This window comes from Helicoverpa zea, chromosome 31 (assembly GCF_022581195.2).
Source record: "Helicoverpa zea isolate HzStark_Cry1AcR chromosome 31, ilHelZeax1.1, whole genome shotgun sequence".
Lineage (NCBI taxonomy): Eukaryota > Metazoa > Arthropoda > Insecta > Lepidoptera > Noctuidae > Helicoverpa > Helicoverpa zea.
Genome location: NC_061482.1, coordinates 12,242,797 through 12,268,879, shown reverse-complemented (window position 1 = coordinate 12,268,879; position 26,083 = coordinate 12,242,797). Strand labels below are relative to the sequence as shown.

The following is a 26,083-nucleotide window of genomic DNA, read 5'->3' as shown; positions in this document are numbered from 1 at the left end:
CCACAAGAATGTTTTAACCCCACTTAAAGTTACATTACGGTAAGGGTGTTAATATATACCAACAAATGTAGATAGATCGCTGCGGCTTCTGGCCTGGCTGTCCGAGGCCGCACTGTGCGGACAAATAAATTACGCTCGTTTGTACAAAAAGTAAATGAAAGCCTTCGTTCCAAGAACTCTCAAAAATGTACTGCCTTCAAAAATCATACTTTTGGTGCATTGTCCTGTTTTATTCATCGATTCATAAATATACATCGGTGCGCTTGAACACGATCTCAAGTTAAATTGAAAACTTCGGAGACTGTTAAAAAGTTTTGTTCGATTCACGACAAAATCATTTGTGTTGTTACTTTAGATGATCTTAGTATGCACCTCATAGCCCTGGGTAATCTGACATGAGTGTATTAATACACAACAGGTTTATTATATCAGATAACTTACATGCTTTAAGAAGCTTACTGAGAAAAGCCATCCACAATAATGAAGATTTAAGCTCGTAGTATGCGGAATTTATGCTGAGTACTTAACAACGTCTGCAATTTTCTTTAAGCTATCTAGGTGCAAATTAGATGCGAGGCGTTGTCTATCGAACTACTGAAATTATTTGTGATCTTGACAGCAAGAATAGTGATCTATTTTTTATTTCTATAAGAAATGCCTGATGTTGTAGTTTCGCCTCTTGCTTCTATATTTCAGGAGTTTTGTATTTGGTTTAAAATAAACCAAAGCGAAAGCCGATGCAATTTAGACACACAATTTACAAAGCTCGTCGACCGTCCACTTTACTTTCTGTTTGATGGCACAAATACTTTAGATCCTTGTCACCGAAATTATGCTTACCCAAATACCTGGAGTTTAAATCCTTGTAACTATGTCAGACTGTCATGTTGCTGTAATTTTGCTACTTTTATCCAGTCAACGTGGCTTTATAAAGATAAATCAGTACAATTCTCACGGACTTAAAGAAAATATATCAGTGCGACTTTACATTCTTCAAAGCGTCCCAAAGAAAAATGTTGGTTCAAATCAGAAATGAAATTGTGCTATAATGCGTGTTCCACGTCATGTTCTCGGCCAAATATTTTTGCTCCAGTTACGGAATCAGGTTCGAATTTTCCTCAGAAATCCTAGGTTTGCTCTGGTTAATCGAGTCGTTTTCTAATTCAAACAATGGCGCCCCTCTATTGTTTGAAATCTCGAGGGAATGCTCCAGTAGCCGGCGCAATAAACACTGAGTATTGCGCTTTATTTCAGGAAAAAATCCAAGCGCAAATAAATTGTGGAATAATTTAATATTGTTTTTAATCTGTTTGAAAGACATTATCATCTTTTAAGCGGTGGCATATTAGCACATATTACTAAATTATCTCCCATGCGAGTAAGCGGTGACACTGATTTTTCCCGGGGCTCGTAAATCATGTCGAGCCATAATAGACGGCTGTCAACCTGCTGCCTGAAGCCGCAGCTCCGAGCTTCTTTTGTACCGACGACCTATTGTGCCCGTGAAGAATAATCTTGGTCCACTCTTCATTATGGAAATTACTTTGAGAATTTTCTTAAAAATATTACCGTTTATTATTTAAAAAGCTCGCGTTCATGTGATCTATGGGGACCTTCATTTAATTCCTTTATGTTTAGGAGTTCCTAATAATCTCGAGGCGTGTAATAAATTAGAGCAATTTTATGATGAACAGCTGATATAATACCATTAAATTAATTGTTAATTCAAAACTTTTTCCGAATACTCCCATACTTATACCCATCACTACCTACCCCGACTATCACCGTAGTAACTATTATAGTAATCTGTGCCATTAGCAACCTGCTTCTAACTGGCACCTGCTTGTTACAGAAGAGTTCGAGCAAGCTCTTCGGTCGCGGCAGCAAGTCCAGCGTGACGACCGAGACGGCCGAGATAATGCATCATCCGATCTACCGCATCTTCTACGTGTCGCACGACAGCTCCGATCTCAAAATCTTCTCGTACATCGCGCGAGATGGCGCCACTAACGTTTTTAAGTGCAACGTCTTCAAGAGTAATCGCAAGGTGAGTACTAAAGTTCAGTTTTTAGACTGTAGCTTTCGCTTTTCTTGTGAAATACGGCTTACTATGACTAAAATGTAATGTGATTACCGACTTCCTTAAGACGATTTTAAAAGCTAATTTGATTCTTAATGTTGAGTTTTTCGTTTGAAAGTTTACTTCGACTTGAATCAAGTATCAGAATGTCAACATTTATTAAAGCAATGTTTTGTAACAATAACACAAATTGGCTCGGAACCTAAAGATAAACACAAATGGCCTCAACTTGAATTTGTGACGGAATGGAATCCCAAATTTGCAAAAGATGAACATCTAAATATCAAATATTCGCCCGCACCCTCTTCAAGAGCAAATATTTTTCATTCATTCACGATGTCGGAACATTTACTCGAATTAACAGGACTATTCAATTTATTTTGTGCTCAGAAATAAAGCTGCGAAATAACTAGAACTGGATGATTTTGGTATCGTTCTCTTAATAAAATATTAAAAGTGAAAAGGGACTTTCTTTAAAATAAATTATTAGCTTTATAAGAAATGAATGCAATTTGTATTTTGTCCGTGCATTTTTGCAGTATTCCTTTTGATTCCCTTCGCGAAAACTGAAAGTCACATTTTAAGAGGTTGAAAATATTAATCACTGTCAGAAACGAGCTTTTATAACATGTAACATATCAACTGCATATAACAAATCATACACATCAACATAGGCAGACATCACAAATATGCACTTCACAGAAACATTCGAAAGTCAACAAACTTTACTACGAACAAAAAGTGAATTTTTAAAACAAATTCACCTGAACATACTCGAAGCACAAAAACACGTGGCTCTTAACGGTCTTTTCACAATAAAACACGCCACATTTCCTTTGTCTCCCTAGATCCTAGATAATCCACTTTAAAACGTGCGATCTGAAGTGAAGGTACCTTAACGAGTGAACCCATGGAGAACAAAATGACTAGCAGAGATGTCATAACACAAAATCTCTTAAGAAAGTGTCGCGCCAAAATTCGGCGACAAGGAACGTTATTAGCTCCGCTCTTACACGTCTTCTTTGGAAACCCGCCCATTATTTTCAAATTAAGATCACCAATCAGTCAGGATCAATCTTTGACAGATTGGTCTTGATTTGACAAGGAACCCGAACGCCTCGTTAGTTCTAGTAACTCATCACACCTACCATGCTTTACTTGACCTACAAGAGGGCGCCTGACCTACCTTCCTTATGGCATCTCCACTATATTTCCTTCCTCCGTGGGTAAACCAGTCAGGTCGAGAGTGGTCGGAGCCAAGCGTGCTGTTTATTAAGATCGCCAGGGCTCGTAAACGGGCCCAGCCATAAACCGCAGCTGCGTATCACTCGGCTGAACAATATGTGGAAATTACCACTCGCAGAGTAAATGTTACACTTATAGTAATGGACTTTAATCGGTAACGGACTGTAGGTTTTGTTTATCTGATTCAACTATCCTTTTTCGTCAGGAACTGCCGGAACAAAATACATGGTATGAAACCCTTTAACTGACTCGCAATCGAAGAAAAGCTTAAGGATGAGTTGTACCATTTAACTATAATGATGACCATACTATAAGAAACTGTCAAAAAGCAGACTGGCAGCCGTCCTAGTTACAGCTCGTTATTATTTGGTTAGGCATCGTTTACGTAAAATGGTAACCTAACCTTAACCTACCCTTAAAAAAATCACTTATTTAAATAAAAACATTCATAAATATACCTACACCTTCTAATGTTTCATCACCGATGCCTTAAAACATTATTTTAGATGCAACACATTTAGAGTAAATTGAATAATACGTGACTTCAAGTTTACCACATTTCGTGACCCAAACCTGCAGTCCATAATCACACCCTTTGCTCTAATGTAACTCCGAACGTTTCGAACCTCTTGAGTGATTGCGCGGAACACCGATTAGATTCCAAAGTGTTGCTAAGAGATTAAACACGGATTCACACCGAATGTATTGTCAGTCAGACTATGAGCGAACGTTAGGGTCCATTCATCACGCAGAACTGACTGAAGTTAAGCGTTGCAATGTGTCTTTTTAGTTATCGGACAATGTATGTACCTAATGCACAAATATTAAGAACGTCATGGTCATCATCATCAGCTTGTATTAAGCGTATGCTTGCTAAGGCTTAACCCGTTGTAAGTCAGAGCACAATTGATTTTCTATTGTTTCATAATTAGCGGCACACAAGCAGTTAAGACATGCTACACTGTACCAAGCCTTATCAAGTACTTAGGCATAAAATCTCTTGAGACGGATCTTTAGCTTACATTCCAATTTTAGTCCGCTGTTTTTGAATAAATGGACCGATTAAAGGTTCGAAAAGTACGCTGCAAGTATTTTATACCAGTCAGTGTTTATACTATTACTCGTCGTCAGTTTGCCGACAATCACCACGGTTAGGTTATGATATATAAAACTAATAATAATACACTACTGTCATACAAAGACTAATATCGTTTATAATAAAAATATGCCTGTCAATACAATGCTTGGATATCGCATAATTCTCACCCTTATCAATCGGGAAGCTAATATTAGGTTTATCTGTTGGGTCAAAATAAACCTTAAGACTTATGCAAGACGATTTAAAATCACTTGAAAAACTTACATGTTTTTTTGAGTACGCAGATTTCGGATACTTACATGTATAAATATATCTTTCACAGTTGCCACTCAAAATGGATGGTTGCTTCACCTGTATTATATACTCTAATATAAGACCATGTCGAATATCGATTTAATCGATTCATCAGTTAATTAAAAAAGTCATAATTCACAGATGTACTGTGAAACCGTGACATAATAATACGTTACAAAAAAGGTTATTCGTATTTTACATATTAATTAAAAAATGTTATAAAGAAAATTATTAAGAAAATCTTTCCATAATAATTTGACTAAGAGCACTTAGCTTGCACTCGATAGATTTACAAGCCTCATTATGTGCCAGTAAGCCATGCTAGGCAAATAATAATAAAATAAGCTAAGCCTTATTAGTAGTAAATCCTATTAAAAATAGCATCCTGTTTAAAAAAGCTGTATTAATAATCTTATTTTCTAAGTTATTTTTTCGTTTTATTTTGTAGTTTGCATTTTCATGCTGAATAAAGCTTCGACTTTCGAAACGGCGACATGAAAAGTAGATCTACAAGACAATTTTGAAAATCGAACATCGTTGTTTTCTAGCTTCGCCTCATTGAAGTTTTCAGCGTACAAAGTAGCTACAGAATGAGGTTTTCATATTATCAATATTATAAGATGATATCCTCTTAGGAATGCAAAACATAATACACAGCAAAGTACGTACCTCCTTCAATAATCGTATTCACTGATATCGTTTACAGAAACAAAACGTGTCCTGAAATTGGATAGCTAAATAAAAACGCTATACAGAAGATTGGGATGTAGGTAAAATAAATACAATAAGGAAAACTCTGCTCAAGTTCTGATATTTAATACGTAGGAAGATGTTTGACGCTGCTTTTATTCACAATTTTATTATTGTTCCTCGGAGCTTTGTGCGAAGAATTTTCCACTTTTGAAAATTTCGGCACAAATTACATAAGTTAACATTATAATGTACACCGGGTGAAACAACAAAATTGCGAATATCTTCGGTCGTTATAGAACGCTTACACATTAAGAAAGGAACTAATTTTGTACACAGCTGTTGTGCACCGAAATATTTACGCAGATACAAATCTCAATTTGGCGTTATAGTGACATCTAGCTTACGGACAGAAGGTTAAGTGTGTTTTTTTGGATATCCAATTTCAGGCTAAAGCTAAAGGCTCCAAAAGTACTGATCTGTACTTTTTTAAATTCTCTTTTAGGAAACTGTACAATCCCGAGTGATAGCCTATGCCATGCTAATATATAATTGAGAATTGAGTATGACGCATAGACTGTCTTTTATCCGTGTACTGGAAGCAGACACGACGCGAAACCGCGAGATGAAACTTGTTTCCAATGAAATCTGCCGGAGCAGATTTGATTCCTACTAATGGAAACTCTATTTGACCTCGGGATACAATTACTTCTTTTTGGAAACCACTGAAAGTAAACAAATATGAAGTGAAATAATAAAGAGATAAGCCTGTCAGGGGCACGCTTCTATCTAATTTTGTTTTCTATTGAACTTATAATCGTATACATAAAACGTAAGCTAATGTTTTATTTAAACCTTTTTCTTACAAAACTCTGATCTTAGTAAGCTTTAGTTATAACATTCTGAATTAATAACCTAATATAATAAATTGCACTCCTCTTTTTGAGTATGCGACTGAAAATTCCGTACCTTTACTTTCCGTAGATTCAAAAACTTCTATGAAATTATGATAGCATCATTATAGTCAGTCACATAAGTTAGAAGTTACGGTCAAATTCCTTTTACCTATTAGTTTTGCTGTTACTTTAGCCTTGAAAAAACGAATTTGACCGTTACTTTTACTTTACGACATTACTTTGGCTTTTACTTTTGATGAAGAAACGGGCTGTAAAAGTATCACTGCTCCAAACTATTAAGAAAAACTTTTGCTTTTCAATGCATTAGAATTAAGTGTGACATTCGCGTGAGCCCAGTCATATTCACGTGGAAATGCATTTGTACTTGTGACGTCATGACACTTAGCAGAATCACTAATGTTAGTCTCAAATGTGAATGCGTCTACGTTTTATTTAAAGGAAATATTAAATGTTAGGTACATGGTAAGCAAAATCAAAATTTCTTTTAGAAAAGTTTAAATGGTCCGAGCAATCCTCATGTTCCATTCTCGACGTTGATTTAAAGTACTTGTAGTTCAAAAAAATTATTTAAATACTAAGAATCGTCTTAGAATTTTTTATACTTTATATCAGACATTTCCACATGTTGAAGATTTTTGGAAGATCAGACCACTGCTCTAGAGTTCGAAAGATAAATTCAATATATATCTGTTGGTTATCCCTTCATTTGTTTAGAAATTGAACGCACATCGCTGCAGCACATTGCCTGTTTCGGCCCTTAAATGAACACGAGCTAACATTTCTCGCTACAGAGAAAGCAGCCCCATGAAAACGGTACTCATTAATTTTCACAGCAAATCTTCCGTTGCCGACAAAATGGTATGTGAAACATCACATATCTTCCCTATTCCACAAATTAGACGCGAGTGTACACAAAAAGTAATTCTGCTAAATCTTTGCGAAAGCTGACACTGACATATGGCCCAAATAAAGCTAACCAGAAAAAGATATAAAGAAAATTATTCCGAAGGTACGTCTGAATCTAAAAGTCAGAAAGTAGTACGCGTAATTATATGTAATTTTTTATTCTGCTTCATTAGAAATAAGGTATTTTTTCGTTTGACACTGAATCATTGAACCTTTCTATTGAAAACGAATAGTGTTACAAGTGTAATGTAACTTACAGTTTACGTGACTTGAGTTTCAGTGAAGACTAAGAGTTGGTCTTCAGGATAACGAAGTGCTGCACTGTTTTTTTTTTTTTAAATACTTTGTTGCAATTTACTTTGTTAAAAGAAAGGTCACTGTATATCTACAGTGTTGTACATTGTTGTTTGATCATTTATGGACATTGCATTTCATTTCTTTACAGTTGGGTATACATGGTTATTTATAACTGTATTTATTATCTAGTGTAATATGCATATATACAGCTATATGTAGTTAATCAGTTGTGTTAGCACCCGTAACTCAAGATAATTAACAACTTATCATGGGGCTAGCCGAACGTGTGTGAAAAGATGTCCCAACATTATAAATAGAGAAAATATTATCTAGTGTATTTCAATATATATGTCAAATCGTACATAAAATATTCTGCCGTTCTCTAAGTTAATATATAACAATGGTTGTAGCCACCACCAAATCGTTAATCAAAAGAAGAATATAAGTATACTTCAGGAACGGAAACCCTTTTGCTAAAACTTTTCCCCAACTTTTTTGGGATTGGCTCTAACTATGTCGATGCGGGTATAGACAATGTTTAACGTTGCCCAACCTCCGTCCCAACCTCCGTCACACAACTTCTGGATAATACTTATCAATAGACATTTTACAAAGGATTCTTAGTTTAAACCAGTTTTCAGATTTACAGACTCCTATTACGTAATATATTGTCTGAGGTAAACAGGGATGTAGATTAATCTAAATATAGTTAAGTTAATGAGTACCGAAATGGTAGATTGTTAAACTTCCTCTGTATTATCGTGTATGACGTAAAAATCTTTACATCAAAAGTCTGGCTCACACGTGTTAACAATACACATCACCACGATCTATCACACGGCAGTTTATTTTCTTGCTTTAAATCAATCAATTAGCGAAACGCCTCTGCTACATTACCTGGAATATATACGTAGCTTCTAGTACTATGATGTAAATCATTTATACCCCACTTATATGTAAACAAGTACTCAGTTATATCTACATTTATTAGATATCTCCAAAACGCTCGAATTAAGAATATAATTCCATGAAATCATACGCTGGCTGCCAATTGTGATCGCTTCGCGCAAGTATTATCTAATTCGGGATGTTATACGCAAACCTTCGTTTTATAGACAGTATAAATCTTCGAGTCCACAAGCTACTCGACTTTTATAATCAATTACCGTCGCCGATCACTCGTTCCCGAAGCCCATAAATATTCAAGAAGTAACTGAGTTGTTTGCGTTCAATCGTTTGCGGCAGGTTTTTAATTACACCAATTGATTGAGAGTATTTTATTAAAGCCCGCATTACGATTATGGCTCAGTTATACATTCAGTAAGCGAATAGTACACATTCTCGCACGTGCAACTTCTCGTAGTGCTGTGTAAACTCAAACAAACACGTTTAATAAGGTTACGATCAATGCTAGAGCCCAGGATAACAGCAACGCGGAGCCAAATTCCACGCGTCGCCGTCTAAATTTTCATTCGAACCCTTCATTTGGCAAATGAAACGAAAATAATGAAAAGGGGATCAAAATCATATTTCTTATTCGTGAATCTTGACGAATCATGTCAATGGGACGCTTTATTATTGTGCCATTGATCTTACAGAGCTCAATTTGATAAAGTATCTTTCTTCCATTTCATGACATAGCTTTCACATTTCGGTTCTATGAAATCCGTTTGATCAATGATATTAAACAGTTTGATAAACGACATCTCTTCGGAATTCATACAAAATTCAAAAGTAAAAACTACTTTGTAATAAGCCAGACGAATGTAGAAATGTCCGTGAAGTCCTCAACGCCTTTTCGTTTCATCGATTTTCAATACACCATTTGTCATACATTACATTAACCAGTTCATCAACCACATCCAGTTGTGCCGAACTAAAGTCTTTATAAATTTTATCAGGTCCATTCCTTACGTCGTAACCTGCCACTTGAAAATTTAGGGCTGTGATTTACTTGTAGCGTTTTATTCGAAAATGTAAACACACGAGACGTTTGAAATAAAAACAGACGGACTTCATGAAAATGTCAGGTGTTATCAACGAGAGTTTTCCCGATCACTCAGTTCTGAGAATTATAGGGCTTAGAAACACGCGAATATGTTTATTTGTGGTACTTGGAGCGACGCGCGACGCACGCGCAAGCCATGCCTTCGCCACTTCAGTTGTTTCGTACCAAGGCGCACGGACGCGCGCATTACCTTTCACAAAAATGTGTGTGTCGTGACTAAATAAAAAATACATGTGTGTTGATAAATAGTGATTCAATTACAATGTCGAACCACCGGGACCAAAGTAAACAAAGGAAAAACGAACATCTATTGAAAAACTTACCGACTGAAGTGTTACTGAAAGCTCGAAGCACTCTCTTTTCGTTAGGAGGTGCACTCAAACCAAAACATGAGCAACAACAACAACAACGACCGAAACTACCAAAACAGGACTCCAAAGACAAAAAAAGTCATGAAAGACTGAAACCCAGCCGGTCTGAACCGGAGTTCAGTGAAGTTCGGAAAAATAAACACAGAAGTAGAATAGAAGACGTCCAACCTCGTGAATACACAGGTAGCATGAGACCGAGACCGTTGTCAGTAGGAGCGAGTAAACGATATGAGAAAGAGCTAGAGGATTATCACATCGGTGGGTTTCTGAAAGAGCCATCACCACTGCACCGGCAATTTGAATCAGCGGAAGAAGTTTGTGTACAATCTCGACTTGTTATACCCGTTATGGAAAGACTGAATCCAGATGTTCAAGTACAGGACGTTAGTGAAAGACCTAGGAAGAAACTATCCTTTCGCGAACCAGAGATTATGAGTAGTGGCAGTGCGACACTAGGCCGTTCACATAAGTTAATGGGAGTCAATAGTCTCTCCAGAAGACCTAATCGGTTATCGCTAAGATCCGAACCACACTCATCGAGTTTGGAAGGTTTAGACTCAGATTTAGAGGTACGTGAACTTTGCTTTGATAAGTTAATTTAAAAACATTATTCATTTAAGCCAAGAATGACGGGATGTTTATTTATTTGAAATATAGCTCTGTTTTGATTATTACCTAGAACCCACCTTATGAGAAAATTAAATCGGTTTATTTATACCGTCACACATGTCAAAATCGAGAAAACTTTCCGTTGCACTCTGAGTTCGATAAAAACTACGTGAAGGTGTTAGCTTGTCTGGTCGGTTGTTAGTTCAGAATTACGATTGGTCGATGACTTCACGATATGAACGGTGTATTGTGTAAGACAGTTAAATTGGTATAGTTTGTTGGGGAACTGACTACAATTACGTCAAGGCGTGATTAGTATACACTTAGGTTGATGGCCAAGAAACATACGGCGCCGAAGCTGTAACAATAGCGGCAGCCCGTGACTTGACTATCAGCGCAACTGTCAGATGTTTATTTTGATAGCGGCGGGCGCGGCCAAGGACCGCGACTACGGAAGCGCCGATTTCTTCTATATTGAAATCTCCAGTGACATTTATCTGCGTATTATTTTGCTGCGCCGTGGACTTACGTCAAGGGCGATACTTCCGTCGTCGAGTCCATTTATTATTTAGAAAACTTTAGTAAACTGGTAATGTTTGCACGAGAGATATTTTGGAACTGCCGCCGCCAACGTGTGAATTACGCACTGGAATAGTTACTAAAACATAGTTTCGCTATCATTAATTCTCGGTGCGTTTAGTTTATGTTCTAAATCAACATACAAGTGCTAATGGAGTTAAATGAAGCATACAGTCTAGCAACACTTACTAATTGTATTATAATTACACATATCTTAATTAAATGATTGTGTAAATATTGAGAGACCTCGCGTGTTTAATTAAAGCATTCGTTTTAAATGAAAGTGGTTTTAGCGAAAATAATTTCAGCAAAAAGTGAAGTTTTTATCGAATCTTCCTGATAACTCTTGGCTGTCCTGAATAGCTGTAATCTATTTAATCAGACCTCTGGGTCTGGTCGTTAAGTAAAAGGCTTCTTGGTCTGACATCGATCTTGAGTTCGATCTAATATTTAAGACGTTATCAATTTGCCGACTGAAAAGAATCTTTCATTCGAACACTTTTCATGTTTCCTAGTAGAATCAGAATCAGACTCTGATAGAGACAGATTCTGATTGTGATTCCTAGTAGAACTCGACATTATAATAATGATGTTTGCTGAACCTTTCATACATTATTATGTTTCACAAAAGTAAAGTTGCAAACTTTTGTTAATGCTTACCCAGTTGTAATGAAAACATTATACATGAATTAATTTTACTGCTAGTTTTTGCTGAATATTAGTTTTTCACGATTTTAGAAATTTGTTATGATTATTTCAGGAAATAAATCTGTTTTGAGTAGGTACATTGCTCTTAAAAAAAATATTTTTTAAGCAATGAGCTTTTCTGTATACAAAATCAAAATATAATTTTTGTTTTAAGTTTCACCTGCGTCTCGTGGGGACGGGTACCGGGTAAAAAAATTATCGGGATAAAAACCTTCTGCGATATATCCAACTTTTGTATAATTCAATATAATTGATATGGATACACTTAAGAATCACACTTCTCATACCAGGATAAAAACTAAGCTACGTCCATACTCACAGTTCAGGCTTTCTTTAATGAAGTATATCTCAGTAGGCTTCTCCTGAAAGGATCACGTTTTCTGTAGGATGTATATAAAAAGTCATTTTACGATCCTGATTATTTACAAATACAACGTAACAAAATATCTATTGACATTTCGAAATTCAAAACATTCTTGTCAAAATGGCAACAACAAAAAAGTTCCATGCACCAACCATCCTTTTCGTAATTCCATTCGCCTTTTCGGAAATGAGCCATCGCCTTTTCGAAATGGTTCCATTTATGAACTGGTGGTAATGTATCGGGAGTGGGATGCAGTCGTAAACACGGGGTTGCGCTTTTATTGATAGCTAGCGCCGTCCGAGGCACTGGCACGTACAAAAGCTTTTATCCTAAACCAACCGCATTTCTTTGACCTCACTCCGGCTGGAGTGACGACGACAACGAAAATAGACGACTGACGTGTTAGAGAATGAGGTAGCCAGAAATTATGATCGGCATAAAGGTCAGTGTCTTGGCCTCACTGATTTTTTTTATCAAAACTCTATCTTTAAATAGGTCTTATGGGACAGCTGTTTGTCAATTTTTAAGTGGAATAATCGTTTTCAATAAATGGAACACCTCCAGCAGTTTTGAGTTGTAGATGTCCATTATTGTCGTTGGTTGATCTCCTGTTGCGTGTGTGATCTAAAGTTGAGAAAAAGTTCAGGATTTTTCAAAGTGACAGATTTAAAATTTTATCATCTGCTGAAGTCAATCTTTATAATGTAATAATTAAAAACGAGAAACAGACTGATGTTGAATAATATTTACTACACTTCATAGTAGTAGGAAATCTCTTTCTGTATGAACTGTTTTCTCTTTTTTGTATGAACTGAACTGTATCCGTCAACAAAAATCGATATCGATAAAAGACAAGTCATGACTCACCTCCAGCTCCATAACTCTAATACACGTACCGTGTATATTCACACATAAAAAAGTGTCATTACCTCGTAATTTATTAATATTAATAGAACGTAGGTTTCTTTTCAGGAGCTTAATGTTTCAAACCAGGTAGCTAATATCCGTTTTAGTGATCCATCAGTAATCCGCGTACAAATATTGGGCGTTTCAATCATCGATCAGTGTCAAACTTCGCCATTATTCACACAAACGGGCCTTGAACGGCTATTTATTTTATTATGGATATTAGGGAACTTGAATTATTAGTTCCTTTCGGCCTTCGGGCCCTGTGGACTCCTCAAAAGCGGCGAGTACGCATTCAAGGTACATGAAAGACATTTAGCGAAACAGATTTATTTTTAGGGTTCCGTACCTCGAAAGGAAAAAACGGAACCCTTATAGGATCACTTTGTTGTCCGTCTGTCTGTCTGTCTGTCTGTCTGTCTGTCTGTCTGTCTGTCTGTCTGTCTGTCTGTCTGTCAAGACCCTTTATCTTAAGAACGCGTGGACGTATCAAGCTGAAATTCACATAAAATACTCGGGTCTATTGTCCCTTTAGGCTGTGAAAATATCAAGCTTCTAAGCCAAGCCAATCAAAAGATACAACCGATTATGTCGATATTTTCAACAAATTCTCGACACTCGCAAAGGAATCAAAACCTACAGGGTACTTCCCGTAAACTCAGAATCTTGAAATTTGGCATAAAGCATTGTTATATAATGCAAATATAGGAAAAATTGCGAAAATCTCATTTTTTTTGTTATATAATATAATAAAAATATTTTAATAAAATGAAACTCACTACCTTATTTCTCACGAACGAATAAAGGTACCAAATTGAAATTTATACCAAATACCTAGGTCTATTGTCCCTTTAAGCAATGAAAAAATCAAACTTCTAAGTTAACGCGATCAAAAGATACAGCAGTTTTACCAACACCTTAGACGAATTTCCGTCACACGCTAGGGAATCAAAACCTACAAGGTACTTCCCGTGAACTCAGAATCTTAAAATTCGGCACGAAGCAACGTTATATAGTACAGATAAAGGAAAAATTGCGAAAATGATAAATTTGAAGTTACATAAAATATTAAAATATTATTTTTGCTTACATGACATAAAATATTTTTTTAATAATTATAAACTTTCCTACCCTTTTTCACATGAACGCGTAGAGATATTAAAGTTTTGAATAAAAAGTGAAATTCATATCAAACACTTCTTAAATATAATGGCCTCTAAACTGTGAAAAATTTTAAATCATTCAAAGGTCATTGGGCACCTTAGTATGAAAACCATACCCACGGCGGATACGAACGAAATATAGCACAGTATAATGATAAAGGCTCTGATTTACTATGGCATTAGTCGCATAAATGTGAACCATGGGAATCTAGAGAAAATCAGGTGTAAACATCAAATATTTTCCTCATTTCAATGGGGAATTTAAACGACCAAGTTTGACGGATTTGAGAAATCATTTCTTTGTAGTGAAAGAGTATACTCGCCGTTTATTTCCATTGTCATCAGGTCAGGATCTGATGATGGAAATCCTGAGAAATCGAGGGCAACTATCAGAAATTGTAGGCATGCATAGGATTAAAACTTGATTCTCAGATGTATGTCTGGTGATACTATCAAACAGTGAAGGTTTAGAGCTTATCTGATGATGGAGACGTGAGAAAGTCTCATCACCTAAAATAAGCTCCAACACAAGGTTACGTTATAAATTGTAAAGGAGTTCCCATAACTATATCTGATCTTAGCTGTCGATCCCACAATGGCAGTCAAACCTATCTTTGTGGAAAGTCTTCGCCAATACGAATAAAATAAGCCCAAACACGTGGTAGTTGCAACATACCGTTCGGGAGTTCCCTTGACTCTCTGTAGTCTGCATAATCAAATCAGCTCCAAACCTTCACTGTTTACCAGTACCCTCAAAAATACACTCACATGTCTGGTTATGACTCGATGCGTGCCTACAATATTCAAGAGTTGCCCTCGATTTCTCAGGGTTTCCAGATCCTCATCAGATCCTGGTCATCCGGATTGGCACCTTCCTTCTTTATGAAATGTCTTTAACAATAAAAACTAGCATTGCAACCTGTACAATCCTCTGAAACTGCTTATCTTTTATATTTTTCAAACGATCCTGGACATTCGTCTCCATGGAATTTTAATAAAATATTTATATTCAAAGAAACGTCATACCATTCTCTACGATTTAAAACTACTTTGATTCATGTCCGCCACTTTTTACAAAGCGGGTCAGATATGCCCCATGACTAGGGAATGCAATCCCGACTCGAGATTGCAAATTCGGGATCCCGCGGGATAAGAAATATCAATCCCGCGGGATCCCGGAATTTTCGGGATCCCGTCTAATTTAAAAAAAAAATGAATCCAGATGACTGAAAAAGCTAATAACTGCTTGTTTGTGATAGTGAGGTTAATTAAAATAACATATTACTCGAAGGAAAATAAAAACCTTTAATTCTTTAATCTTACCAACTAAATAATAATCAGGTTGTAAGGAAATTAACGTAGGTAAATTAGGTAATCAAAACAATAAGCTTATTTCAAGGGAATTAGGAAAAAGGGTGATTTTGAAAATGACTCCTTAAAAAACAAAGGGTATTAATAGTTTCATCTGCTAAACGGCATCTAATGTGCGTTGCAATGTACCCCGCTGCTGAGAATGCCCTTTAATACCGAAAGGCATTCGCGTTGAAGCGTTGACGCTGGTTGGCAACAGCGTGGCGAAGCAATCATATGCAAACTGCAAAAATCGCCCCCTTGTTCCTCCACACTCAAACAAATCCATTTCTTTTTTAATGGTAGATTCTAATTTGTCTAAGCTTGTGAACGTAGATATACGTGCAAAAGGACTTGGTTGTGTGTGTGTTGCGTCGCTGACCACTGCCGCCCAATCCCGTCAATCTCGAACGGGATCTCGTCATATGATGCGTCGGGATTGATCCCGAAAAATTACACGAGATCTCGCGAGATCGGGATCCCGTGGGATCGGGATTGCATTCCCTACCCATGACCTTTAAGACATAATTAGTTATTTTCAATCAGATTTCTGAATGATGACTATAAAATGTTGTATATAAATAACTTCAATAAAATAACTTTTACAAGGTACTGGCCTACTATTTTAGTTATATTATAAAATAAAAAATATTAACTATTTTGACTCTCACGAAATTACCATAACTATGATTGTTCTAAACTGAACGGTTGGCGCGAAACTCACTTTTTATCTATACAGCATTTGTACGGAACCCTCGGTGCGCGAGTCCGACTCGCACTTGGCCGGTTTATTATTTCCAGACATTTTTATCTTCTTTGCCCTCAAAGGTGTATTTAACAAGTTTTATATAAAAGGACAGCGAGCCGAGATTGGCCCAAACAATCGAGTTCGCTCGTAAACTCTTCAGACGTTCAAAGTAAATTAATTAATTACGTTTTTTGTAAAGACGAGCGTGTTTTTTGTTTCCCTGTTCGTAATGTCATATTAGCGTCAATTTATGTAGAATCGCGGAGCATGACAAATAGTGGTGTCGTATCTCTTTCTCGAAATGCACGAGAAGTGTAATATCGTGTCGATCCCTGGCCGCCGGCCAAGGACTACTGCTGAACTCTGTCTAGTGTCCACTCCATTACACATATTATAAAGATTCCTCTTCATTAGCACATTCAGTTTAGATATCCCAAAATTTTAAGCGTAATTTAATGTATGAGATGGTTTATCCACTTTTGAAGTAGTTTATTAGATAGGTAATGTGCTGGAAACGGAATATATGACTTAACGTGTCCGCTAGAGTCATCTACCGCGAGAAAATAGTGGTTCCTTTTGAATTTAATTTTCATTATGAATTCCGTTGGCTGATACTTATGTTTTGAGAATATTATTACCTTCTGTCCTGTTTACTGAAGTTGACGCCGAATTAAAACACTTATTAATGGTTTGCAATTATTTGTTTATAATTACATCGGCACATAGTGAAAGGAAATGAAAATTGGATTCCCAGGCTAACAAAAACTGATTGTCAATAAAAATATATTAATCAAGTTTATATAGCGGTGTAACTGATGACAACTATACAATATTTCTAGGCATATCTATTTCAAACCTATCAACCCTAGTAATTATTTAATGTATTCCATCCATCACAATACTTTTTCTCACTCCAAACTGTCCCCAATGTTGCCAGTCGTAAAAATTGCTTACCTATAAATATGAATATGTAGATAACCAGATATGATTTTTGCGCGTACCTGTGTTTTCATTTACCTAGGATGATTGGGTTATGAATAATATCACCGGTCGGCACACATGTTTGAATACATCGACTGTGTTTGCTCTGTAACGGTTTTGGTTAAATTTCGCAGCGACTCTCGTTCGAAATTTGAAACATAAGCGTTGAACCTGAATAATCTGTTCCATCCGTTATGAGGGCTGAATGAGAGGAGCATTAATTAAACACATGTCATCTCCCACGCTTGCTTCGCGCCCGGACCTTTTATCTCCCTTTTGTAAAATATCATTCGCAGTTGTACCCTTTTATTTCCATTGTGTAGTTATGCCAACGATATCGTTTGTACTAGGGTTTAACGCCAGAGATATTCAGACGTTGTTATGATAAAATTTTGCAAATTACTAATTAAGTTCAGTTCAGACTATTAAAACATGCTTTCTTAATTGTATTTGAGCGGGTTGGAAATTTATTTTAACTTGCTCCAAGTTACTTAAAAATTCTTGGCTCCCGCCTTTTCAGTCCAATAAAAATCGTTACAAGTAAAAGTGGGGATGTCGTCCAGTTTGTAAGCAGGCACTTAACAAAGTTACACAAACTCGCCGCTAGTTCCGTCGGCGACGCTAAACTATTAGTTAATAGGTACAGTTTGGACACACAACTTGTAATATTCTGGACAAACTTGAACTACAATAAATTTTCAGTAGCGGAACACGCTATTATTAATATCTTGACATTGGTTTAAGTGTTTGTGTTTGTCGTCGTTCCAAAATGTAATCAAAGACATTGTTGCAGTAAGTGTCAAATCTAGTTTTCATCATTTGTCGTTATAGCGGGAACAGAAATACGAGATCTGTGGACAACTGTCAATGTTCATGAGATACAGCTTTTTAACAGACGGACAACGAAGTAGAAGTTAGTATCACGGTACCGTTTTACTCTTTAAGTACGGAACCCTAAAAGGGCTTAATCCAGATACAAATTAGTTACTTGAACAGCCCCTTAAGTTTCTTGTTCAAAGAAACCCTCTTAGCGTCCACTTGCTGATCACTCTATAGCGATCGCTACTTGTTTATACCAAACATCTTTATCGACATTCTCATCAAATCATTCAACCACTTTCTAGCCTATCATGTTTTCACAATCTCTCATCTCTCTATCATTTTCTTTGGGTATTAAATAAATAAATTCTATATATTATCTATTAACTATTGTCAATATTAATTATATTAACCATCGTGAACGAATAATGTTGAGAATAAATACCAAAACATTTATATAAACGTTTATATCCAAAGCCTTACTAAGACAAAAAATAATAATGTCTATTCAGATATCTCTTTGCAAAAGTCCGTCTTTTAGCAATATACGATGTTATGTATCTGGTTTGAACATTATTTTATTAGGAAAAGAATCCCATTCTTCTTGTTATTTTCCTTTCTTTCAGTAACACGTCATTATTGCTATCCTTTATTATGTTGTGCTATCCATTCATTCTTCGTTACAATCCAATTATGTGATGAGATAATGTGTGCTTATTGTATACCTTACTAATAAAACACACGATATTAGGACCCAGACCTCAAGTGTATTGTTTCTTTATTAATTAAACGTGTTTACACATTCACAAAATTAATAATGTACGAACATAATTATGTGTGCACATTTATTATTAATTAATTAATTTTCGAGTGAAAACCGCAATTTTGGTAAACATTTCACAAACAAGTAGAGGCCATTACACGATTGCATTAAATTTGATATTACAATTTCGTGGGCACAGAGGCAGTGAGCGCCTAAGTCTTAGTTTTCATTTCCGTTGTATGATGAATGTGAATTTATAAACCTCACCCCTTGTTTGGCCGGTGGATGATACCCCCTGGGAGAGCACGTAAAGCCGTCTGTCCTACACCTGATCTCTCCCCGGTCGTGTCAGATAGCCGTCCCACAGGATCATGAGAGTTAGGCAATTTGCCACAAAGCTATGTAAAATACGACCCCTAAAAGGACAAAGAATATTTTTTATTCGCATCGCATACATGAAGTAGTTCCCATGAGAGAGACTGCGGGCTGCAGCAAGTAATAAATAAAAAGTCAAGATGCGATGATAGCATTTTATTTCGCAAAAACTCGTAAAACGCTTGGTTAGAGTGACACTGGGACTCTAGGGGATCGTTACTTACCTAGTTGCAACGCTAACAGCTGCGGGGATCGATCGTTCAGGTACAGGTAACTCTTGCCGCTTTAAAAAGCAGCAGGTCCTTGGTATTGGCTGTCACTGGTAAATGCTTGACAGTTGCTGAAGTAGACGGGAACTCTAAAATTCTAAAAGTCTTCTTTCACGCTGTCGTATTACCTAATAATACACAAGTTTTTTCACAGGACCCTGAATATGATAATGATTACTTACCTGCTCCTTTTTTTTAAATATATGTACGTTATAAAACTGTTCTCATTTTTTTCTTTCGCAGAGTCAAGCTATGAGGATTGTGCGCACCGTGGGCCAAGCCTTCGAGGTGTGCCACAAGATGCAGATCAACTCGCCTGAGCAACCCGCTCCATCGACGTCCTCAGCTCCTGATGAACCAGTCGCCGGCGGGAGTGACATGGCCGCCTCTAAAGGTTTGATACACCACCGACCACTACAGACAATCTCACCCTCTTATTCTGCACTCAAGTGCTCAACAAAATGCGTGACACTGACCCCGTTACACTGTACTGCATTAAATATACTAGACATCGCTACCCCACATTAAACGAAGAATTTAATTAAACCTTCTAATCTTCTGGTTGATGTTTTCGCCGCTAGCGACAGATTGTCTTCCCATTTATAACCATTCCTGCCTTTGCCACGCGATTTTTATCTTGGCGAGTTAATTTTTCTTGGCCAGATAGCGAGTTTATCAATGTACCTACTATATTTTTTGCAAAGCGAATAAATTATAATGTGCCACTCAAATAAATTACGCTCCAGAATGTTTATGTGATTGTACATATTTTATATCGTGAATTATAAAGACGTTAGACGGAATATCTTTAATTAAGAGAAAAATAAAACTAAATAATCTTTACGTATTTACTGGATAATAAATGGTTCTATATAAAAGTCCCAACTAACTTATCATCAATGAGCTCTTTGGTGTTTAGTCGCACTCATTGCTTTTGATATTTTATTTACTAAATCTATTTTCGTGGTGTACCTTCTACGCATAATTTTTAATTACGCATACAAATTTTATAGCTTCAAATAGATCCAACTGTTTTATTGATTAGGTACGCGACTAGTTTATATACCTACCATTGTAAGATGAAGAGAAAAAAAGTGTTTTCTTGTTCGCTGAATTATTTAGTAGACTCATGCCGCTGACTTGCATACTGTTATTTACCTATACATGACATTCCATTTACTATGATTTACTATGCCCGTCTGATGAGTAAATGTCGTTGTATGTTCAATATTGTTGATGCAGTTTCTCCAGGATTCGAAAACAATAAAATATAGTCCGTTATAGCTAGATTGCAGTCCCGCTCGGTTGAAATGTAGCTCAGATGGAAGTCGTAAAGGCGAGAGGTGCCTTGTGCCAACAAGGCATCAGTTGACGTTATTATTTTATTCCTCAGTGGGCGGTCCTAAATATAATTTTATTTACAGATTTTGTTGTCTCATCATTCATTTGGACGCGATTTCATATTTGATGTACCGTCTCGAAGGTTTGCTAGATAAAGAGAGACAAAGTGAGGACTCATAATAACATCCAGAGACACATTACTTATATTTGCTTTCATGAATCTTATAGTACTAACATGTAATATTTTCGTACGCACGTTTCGCACGCGTGGCTACATCGTAATTTGACAAGCTCAATTGTATCACAGAGAATGACGTCACATATTCTTTTTTCGCTGTTTCTGCGGGTGACTTATAATTAGCTTTTATGTATCGTTTTATGACATCCGACGTAACGGCGGGTAACAGTTGGTTTAACGAGCAACGTCATAATTTGATTGCCTTTACCTTAATCTACATAAAGTCTTAGTTACTCTTGCCGGTCAACGATTTATAGCCACTAAGAGCTGAATATGTCTCCTCAGAAATACGCTCACTTTAATGTTTATTTTTTACTCCTCTATTTTTTGTTCACACAAATTATCCCTAAAAACTTCATCGTGTGAATCTACTTTTACGATTCTCTGACAACCGTATCATTTAATACACCGTACGTAATTGGTGTTTTCATGCTTCTATCGTAAACACGAGTTCCGTACTTTTCCTCCTAACATCGCGTGCAAACAGGTGGCATGGAGACACGAGACTTCCCTACATCTAAGAAAAGAATATTGACTCACAAAGACTGCATAATTTACTATCCAGTAAACATTTATTCATAAAAAGAACAATAGTTCAACAACTGCACCAACGTCTCAATATAGCATATTCCGTCTGCCTCGTTAATCAAAATTACGCTGTCACGCTATGGAAATTGGGTTCAATTTTCAGGAGTCGTTATTAGAAGTTAGTGATGTTTGGTCAACAGAAGCGGCTTCGGAGTGCGGTGCGTCTGATGCTGCGGCCTCGACCACGAAGGTGGTGATTGAAGAGGGAGCAGTGGGAGGACGTGAGGAACGACCCAAGCATTTGGATCTGCTGCCGCCGCCTCCTAGGAAGGAAGGGAAACGATCTGTTCAGGTAAGTGTCTATCTTTTGTTAACCTTAGAGTGATGATGATGATGTCCTTGTAGCCGACTATCGGCCACGGCGTTTGTTCCTATATGAAGAGATTAGCCAACTGCGCAGGAAATATAATAGTGCATACACGTTTGCGCAAAAACAGAGCACTCACTATTCCTTCACTCTCATAGCCTGATGGGACGGTAATCCGACAAGGACGGGGAGAGATTAGGTGCAAGACCGACATTTTCGTGCTCTTCAGGGTGGACGGTTCACGGGTGTATCAATGCATACGACAACATAGTTTATTTCTGTGGAAATAGATATCCAAATAATACCTAAAATGCTAATGCCCTTACTACAAAAACTTTAAACCCTGTTTTACACTTGTCTAATAAAATTTTGGCTGCAAAATGAACCATATGTCAACGTCATAATTTGACATTTTTTTAGACAAGGCATAAACTGACGTTTAAAAGTTTTTGTGGTAAGGCGGTAAAGGTTTAAAAGATTTAGATACAAATGTAAGGCCAAATTCGTATAGAAGGAAATACCAGCTTCCCATTTGCTTCACTATATCTGAACAGTACTTTCGCTTCTTCGAAATTCTTGCAAGATAATACAGTGAGTTGTAGAGGTCCGTTGTAAAAAGTTTTCGCTCACACGTCTTACCTTCACTCGTCTCCTTGAATATTCCTTTTGTTGGATGCACTTTATTCTTCTCTTTATTTAGATACGAATGATGTATGAGCTAGGTTGGATACCAAATTTTTACTCGTAAATTCGTTCAGTGGGTACGGAACATGTTAGTTGCAAGCGTAACTTGGATCTGATGACGCAATTAATAGCGTCAAAGACGACTTTTTATTTTATAATTAAATATTTACAAATTAAGGTATATTTTTAAATAAAACTAAGTACTTACTTTATCCAATTTACGTGCAATTTTTTTTAATTCAATTTGATATCATTGGCTCAATGGTTAGTACAAGTAACTTATCAACTAAAGGTTGGTATGAGTTAATTTGTTGTAGGTTTGCATTAAATATTTTGCTGGAACACTTATGTAAAAAAAAACCTTATAAATTCATAAAGAGCCACAAATTTCGGAGCATCTGCACAGCTTGTTATTTGCAAATCGCTCGCCTAAGCACCTCCGAGCATAATGTACAAAGCTAGAGCATCTGGCTACTCGATAAACATGTTTAACTGCAATTACGAACGTGAGCCTACGATGCGTTATTTATTAGAGGAAGTTGGTAAACAGTGACACCAAGTTCTGTCGAGCAGTAGATTCCTTTCGTTCTATACGGTAATTAGGGGGTGACAAAGTTCTAAGTGATTTTTAGGTACCCGATTTGATTTGGTCTGTCCCATCAAGATTATATCGGGTGTGTCGTTCATAATCACATTTAATGAAATGCGTTAATATACTGGTTAATATATGTCGATTAACACAATGAAAAAAGAAGAGTACCTACGTAAAAATAAAAAAAAATGAATTTTTCAAACAAATTAAATATAATAAAAATGTGCGAAAATTAGAACACCATATAAAAGTCAGTCATTACAAACAACTGAAATTCTCCCTTGAAAACTGACAGCTGTCAACTGATCAAAATATTCGATACTCCTAACTTTATCTCTGCTTTACACATGATGTTGTAAATTATGAAAACGAAAAATGACTCCTGGGGCCAAACCACTGAATGAATTAGGTTATTTTTTTACAATTCGCCATAGAATATCATGAAGTATATGTGATAGGATTTAATGTGATTAGGAACGACACACCCGATATAATAGCAGGGAGATAGAATAGAATATAATTTTTTATTTTGGAAATATGGGCATATACGGATTTCTTAGGGTGCGTCCACATCTGGCGAATGTGCCGCGAATGTGCAGCTCGCGAGCCGTTTGCGAGCTGCCCGCCTGCATTTTTGTTCGTGCGCCGCTTCTGCGCCGCCCGCGCGCAGTTCGCGCGCGGCCTAAGCGCCGTACGCGATCAGCGCGCAGGCGGCGCGCGACGTCTGACATCTTCGATAGTACTGAGCCAGTATACGGAACTCTAAGGGCGAGAACTGAGTGCGCGCAGATCGCGCGCCGCTCGCGCGCTCTATACGAGCTTTGCATGAGTTGCGCTAAAGAGGCACACCAAACTATTGCAGCGACTGCACGCGCGCATCTCGCAGACGGCTCGCAATCGGCTCGCGTGCTGCGCATTCGAGGCACATTCGCCAGATGTGGACGCACCCTTACAGTTCCGTTTATTATTTAATAAAGAGCGCGTCGCGCGCCGCCTGCGCGCTGATCGTGTACGGCGCTTAGGTCGCGCGCGAACTGCGCGCGGGCGGCGCAGAAGCGGCGCACGAACAAAAATGAACGCGCGCAGCTCGCGGGCAGGTCGCAAACGGCTCGCGAGCTGCACATTCGCGGCACATTCGCCAGATGTGGACGCACCCTTATAATTATAAAGCTCATCCATATTTTACCATTCGGCATGCAAACATTATCACTATTTAGATACATCAACATAGATATGTTATGGACCAAGTGATAAATTGGGCAGTATACATAATGCCCGGTCATTATGAATAATGCCCAATATGAGAGTGCAATTTGATAATAATTATTCAAACAATCAAATTGACCGGGCACTATACATATTGCCCGTGACCTTTTGGGCAAAGTAATACAAACATATTTAATTTCATTTTTTTATTGTTATAGACATTTCACTTAAAATAAACTAAATATAACACATCCCATATCAATTGACAGAGTATAGAAGTAGGCATGCAACATGCAGCAAGCATGGCTTCTGTCACGGCTCCGGCGCTGCGGGGCTCCGGCGGTCCCATGCGAGCTTATCGTCGCAGATGGTTTTCACGCTCACCACCGCAGCTTTGGCTTGCTGGCCGGCTCCCGGCCAGCCTCAGCCGCGGCGGCGAGCGCTTCAACTACCTGCGCCTCAGCTCGCAGGCCGCCTCGCCCCTCCGTGCCTACGCGGTTTTGAATTGCACTCTAGGGGTAGGGCAGACAAGACTACGTGGAGTCGGTTTTGCAGCGATTCGTTTTCGTCACTAAGTTCAGTTTTTAATACAATGTTTTGAATCCAAATTAAATTCTACCATAAAAAAACGAGCCAAGAAAAATGCGATCAAGAAAAACGAGGCCGAGTTAGTAAATTAGATGACAATTGTCCAATTAATAGTTTTGTGCCTAGACTTATAATTTCCCATTAAAATAGAACATATAATTTAAAACAATAATCATAAAATATGTAGCAAGTAACAGGATTTATTTATTAGAACAACTGCCACCCTCGCACCGCATAAAATATAGCTTTATTATCAAATTGCCCAACTGTCATGTAGCAATATAATAATGCCCGTGCAATGTGATAAATAATGAAGTTAAGATAGTTATTAATCACTTGGCCCGATAAAGCTAGACATTATTCATAATGCTCGGGCATTATAAATAATGCCCGAATTAATCACATGGTCCATAACAGATACATCCTATCACGCCTATTTATACTAATAGCAAGCTACCTAAGTAGGTAGATACGCGAACCATCACGGTGTATTCTTTTTTTTTTAATAATCTCTTTTTTGTGTACTTACCTAATTATTTGTAAATAAAAAACGCCTTCCTTTAAAGTATTGATGCTCTTTAAATTAAAAAAAAAATCGGGTCTACTTTAATAGCTCAATAATTTCTGTTCATAAAGTTAGTAAATATCTCAGTTCAGTAGATTCCCAGATTTTCCTTGGAGTCTGGGCTTCAAGCTGGAGTTGGTACCTAATTAACATTTCCAACTAACCACTAAATATTGTACGTCACCTGGAGCCGCTCTAATTTGTTCCTCAGTCTGTAGAAATCCAGAGTTTTAGTTTCAAGCACTTGCCATTCCTTTGCCGGGCTAAGACATAAATTCCTTAGTTAGCTAGGCTGTGCATACCGACTTTGCCATACAATTACTTATAATTAATATTGAACTTGAAAATGCTTTAATATTAATATTCAAAGAATGTTGATGTTATGCACATAAAATAGTCTACATTATTAATATTCTTATTACAAGGCAGATTT

General features: G+C 37.1%; 1 protein-coding gene across 3 annotated transcripts in view; it reads left to right on the top strand.

The window, feature by feature from the left end:
- LOC124645311 (carboxyl-terminal PDZ ligand of neuronal nitric oxide synthase protein) overlaps positions 1-26,083 on the top strand; it is a 170,197-nt gene that overhangs the window by 126,664 nt on the left and 17,450 nt on the right. For 2 of the 3 annotated variants that reach the window (XM_047185113.1, XM_047185112.1), the window contains exons 5-7: positions 1,853-2,047; positions 19,785-19,935; positions 21,849-22,000. In XM_047185113.1, coding sequence (XP_047041069.1) covers positions 1,853-2,047; positions 19,785-19,935; positions 21,849-22,000 — 498 coding nt within the window. Of the gene's footprint in view, positions 1-1,852; positions 2,048-9,669; positions 10,477-19,784; positions 19,936-21,848; positions 22,001-26,083 lie in introns of those variants that run through there. The other variant, XM_047185111.1, reaches the window with a different exon arrangement.